Below are 4,300 nucleotides of genomic sequence, written 5' to 3' on the forward strand. Positions count from 1 at the left end.
GACAGCTGTCAAAATGTGTGACCTCACTGTAACTGCATAATAAATGAGTCAAACTTCAAAATACTGTTTTGGGGTTGATATAGCATCCATTCAGACTAATATAGACACGTGTTTTATTAATTAGAGTCATCACAGACCCAGTACCACATAGGTCACAATATATGATAGGTCACAATATATGATATTCAGCTGTCAAAATATGTGACCTCACTGTAACTGCATAATTAATGAGTGAAACTTCAAAATACTGTTTCTGGTCTGCAATAACATTCCTTCAGACTAATATAGACACATGTTTTATTAATTAGAGTCATCACAGACCCAGTACCACATAGTTCACAATATATGATAGGTCACAAAATATGATATTCAGCTATCAAAATATGTGACCTCACTGTAACTGCATAATTAATGACGCTCAGCTGTGCAGCTCCCAGACAGGGTTGCCAGATTGGGTGTTTTTTGACAAGGTTTTGGGCTGGAAAACCTTGATGGCACCTGGCAACCCTGCTCCCAGGCGCCTAGCACTGAACAAAATGGATTTGGCTTATGTGAATTTGAGTGGACAGAACTGGTGATCCTTGATGACTTATTAAGTCATACACGTACACTGATAACGCACCCACACACTTGTTATTGTAATTGTTTATTTCAATTGTTGTTCAATTAATACAAGTTGTAATTTTGTGTATGCAAATCACTTGATGTGGTGATTTAATTTTTTCCTTTAAGGTGAATTATTTTTATTAGGGGTAATTGTATATTCATTTAACTAACCTAGTGTGTACTTACCCGTACTAGGCTTACACAAACATAAAACCATTTCAAGATAAAACTACATTTATTTTACACACTTGTACATGCGGCACAACTGAAGGTTTCACTCTCGGGGCTTCCATGTTTAACACATACCATGTGGAACCACCGGTCACATGTGTCACATTGGACCTGTAACAACAAAGGTGAAGACAACATAGCAAACAATTGGGAGTAAATATTTTAAATTCACTGTAACAAAGACACTAAAAATGAAGTTTTATAATGGGATCCTTTACCCATTTGGTTGTCTTCCCATCTTCGGACAAAACGTTGTTTTCACCACAATGGTGGCACAGCTCACGAAGGTCATCTGGTCATCAGTGACACCAATAAGACTTGTCAACAATTGTTTCAATACAATACAAATACAATAACATTTGTCAATATGTCTAGGAATACATGAATCCGACCAGAATGTAAGCTAGGAATACATGCATCTGACCAGAATATAAACTAGGAATACATACATCAGACCAGAATATAAGATAGGAATACATGCATCTGACCAGAAAATAAGGTAGGAATACATGCATCTGACCAGAATATATGCTACATTACCAGACTTCTCCAGAAGTGTCCTGGCCACCTCCTTCCTGTAGTGAGCTACTGCTTCTCTTTTATTAGAGAATAACAGTGGCTCGTTTTTCAGTATCTTCTCTGCATACTAATGTGACATATACTTAATTAGTTGTTTGGTCAACTGGTCATACGTTCAACACTTTGTATTGTTTAGAACCACAAAGCCTACACAGAAATCACAAACTTACTTTCAGGACAAAGGCTCCGCAGGAGTTGCCATCCGCCTGCAGGGTGTGTGGAACAGTGCCGGCTGTCCACCTCGACACATTGCACCCTTTCTTCCTGATGAACACCAGTTGGTACACCAACACCATGACATATGAGAATACATTCTTATATATGTGTTTTTAAGTGAAAACTTATTACCATGGTTTTTATGAGTTACCTTGTAGACTGCAAACATTTTTCAAACTTGCATTTGTCATTGCCCAGGGGGTCCAGAACAATACTGTGTCTTTCCTTGGGAAAGATCACCTAAAGAATCAGAATGTCACATGTGCTTACATTGTCTTCAAAGTATTTTGTGTGAATAAATGGCTGAAAAATATGTTGGGTTTCCGCTGCAATTCTTCTGCAATTCTTAGGTGACCCCCATTGGACCATGTGTGTATTTCTGTGTGTATGCATGCATAAGACCAAGTACTTGCACTTACAGTTAATATCCAGTGGCCTGGCTCATAGACAGCACCCATAAGTAGGTTGTGTTGGGTGGGATCACACTGCAAAAGACCAGGAGCATTTTCAGAATCACTAACATGACATCATTAAATTTGGAGTCTTTTTACAGAACTAACCTAAACTCTGCCTACCTTCAATCTTGACCCCTTTCCTTCCCAGATCCTCGTCATTTCGAAAGAATCGATGAAAAGGGCCTTCCCTCCCACCTTGTTCTTCTCTATTACCATTTTGCACATCAGTGCATTGATCACCTAAAGTGTAAGTACAGGTTTGGGAAATAATTGTAAGTAATGTGTAATTGTAAATAATGTAACGGTATTCCTTAAATATGGCTATGTTTTTCTCTTGTTTTCGTGTCCTTTTAGTTTTCCGCATTTTTTCAATTTATTAGTACAGTATTTTTGATATTCATGAATGTACTATATCGGTGTGTAGTACTGTAATGGTGTTCCAGATATACTCTGTGTATGATATTGTTCCTCTTTTGAGTACTGTCATTTGTTGAGTTGTTCTAGGGGTGTGTTCAGTTAATATGTAAATTTAGAAGTTTATTGAAATACTATACCGGTATGAAATTGTGTATGTGATGTAAGTCTTTATCTGATATCAAAAGTGCTGGAATGTAAGTTTGTGGACCTTTGGCACCATATCCAGGATGTATCCATTAATACTGTACTATTTGTTAAGTTCACCTGTTTTGACTTATCTATAATTGCTTGTTATCACCATATTGTTGTTATCAATTACTTATTCAACACACTACAGCAAACTGTGACAGTATGAATTATATAAGTACAAATATAAATTAATTTGAACACTACTATACAAGTACATTTCAGATTTCCCTTAAAGTGCAACCAATAACAAAGCTTACCTCACTCTCCAAATCTTGTCCCGGCGCAGTCCTTGCAATGTCCCAATAAAACAACTTATATGGGCCCATGCGGGACAGCAGGACATGGGATTTATTCCCTCCCCAGGCGTCTGTTATGCCTTTTGATGACGTGACATTTGGATATAAATTACTAGTAAGTATATGGCATTCATTTCTAGTTCAATATGCTGATATGTATACAGGAGATTCACAAAATTCAAAAGGTTAACATGATTGCTGTTAAGAGTTATTTTGTCCACCTACACTGCTCATGGAACCCAGGGTGTGAGGTTTTGTTGCACTGGGGGGAGGCATCATCCTCCTCATTCTCATCCATGGGGGCTGGGGAGGGAACAGGGGTTGAAGTGCCAACAAGAGATGGTGTTGGTGAGGTAACAGGCGTTGAAGTGCCAACAGGAGATGGTGTTGGTAAGGTAACAGGTGCTGAGGTGCCAACAGGGGATGGTGTTGGCGAGGTAACATGGGTTGAGGTGCCAACAGGAGATGGTGTTGGCATGGTACCTCGGGTTGAGTTGCCAACAGGGGATGGTGTTGGCGAGCTAACAGGCGTTGAGGTGCTAACAGGGGATGTTGTTGGCGAGGTAACACGGGTAGAGGCGCTAACAGGGGGTGGTGTTGGGGAGGTGACACGGGTAGAGGCGCTAACAGGGGATGGGGTTGGAGAGGCGTCATCCTCATCCTCAACCAAGGGGGTTAGAGTTTTAATTGGGGTTGCGGAGCCAACAGGGGGTGGGGCCCTTTTCATCCTTTGTGGCACTCTTGGGACCTCCTCCACGTACATTTTTAAGTGGTCGATGCTGACCTTTGGGAAGGTGCGGCCATTGATGTCAATCAAGTCCACACTTTTCCCCTCAACCTTGACCACTGTAAAAGGTCCCAAGTACTCTCGGTCGAGTTTTCCCCCTTTCCTCTGCTGGCTCCTCACATTTTCTCTCCATACCAGGGCCCCCACTGGTAACAGAAGACCCTTCTGTCTTGTCCTTCCCCTGATTCTGTCGTGCTGTCTCTTAGTGTTGTCCTCCACAATCTTCATGATCTCCTCATGGCGCTGGATGTCGATTGCCACCTCTTCAGCCAGGAAATCATTCTCCATGGTGTCTTTCATCTGTGGAGATATGGAAGTAAAGATTTAATCTATATATCATAGCTGTTTAAAGTATATATTATGTTTCAGTGGACATTGAAAAAGTCTATAAAGGTTATCCTTCACCTGAAAATACTCAGGGACTTGACTCGGATAACGGGCCTCTCTTCCAAACATTAGGTGGAAGGGGGAAAACTGTGTCGTAAGTTGCTTCTTGGTCCGCAAGCCAAACATGACAGGTTCTA

The 4,300-nt window shown here is 40.7% G+C and overlaps 1 protein-coding gene across 1 annotated transcript; it reads right to left on the reverse strand.

Moving 5' to 3' along the window:
* Positions 1 to 479: 479 nt before the first annotated feature.
* On the reverse strand, positions 480 to 4,300 carry LOC306997452 (uncharacterized protein). Its single transcript, XM_079610757.1, has 10 exons — positions 4,182 to 4,300; positions 3,215 to 4,076; positions 2,951 to 3,069; positions 2,208 to 2,327; positions 2,052 to 2,117; positions 1,784 to 1,872; positions 1,587 to 1,680; positions 1,378 to 1,483; positions 1,056 to 1,129; positions 480 to 948 (listed from the first exon to the last, which is right to left on the reverse strand). Exons 1-10 carry the CDS (start codon positions 4,287 to 4,289, stop codon positions 847 to 849), a joined length of 1,740 nt encoding a protein of 579 aa, XP_079466883.1. The 5' UTR covers positions 4,290 to 4,300; the 3' UTR covers positions 480 to 846.

Source organism: Phoxinus phoxinus (assembly GCF_949152265.1).
Source record: "Phoxinus phoxinus genome assembly, chromosome: 4".
Taxonomy (NCBI): domain Eukaryota; kingdom Metazoa; phylum Chordata; class Actinopteri; order Cypriniformes; family Leuciscidae; genus Phoxinus; species Phoxinus phoxinus.

Excerpts from the sequence above, each read along its gene's own strand:
- LOC306997452 (XM_079610757.1), bottom strand. The coding sequence starts at position 4,289 with ATGTTTGGCTTGCGGACCAAGAAGCAACTTACGACACAGTTTTCCCCC. Across the intron at positions 3,070-3,214 it reads CCCTGGGTTCCATGAGCAGT|GCATAACAGACGCCTGGGGA; the intron begins GTAGGTGGACAA and ends CGTCATCAAAAG. Across the intron at positions 2,118-2,207 it reads GAAAGGGGTCAAGATTGAAG|TGTGATCCCACCCAACACAA; the intron begins GTAGGCAGAGTT and ends GGTCTTTTGCAG.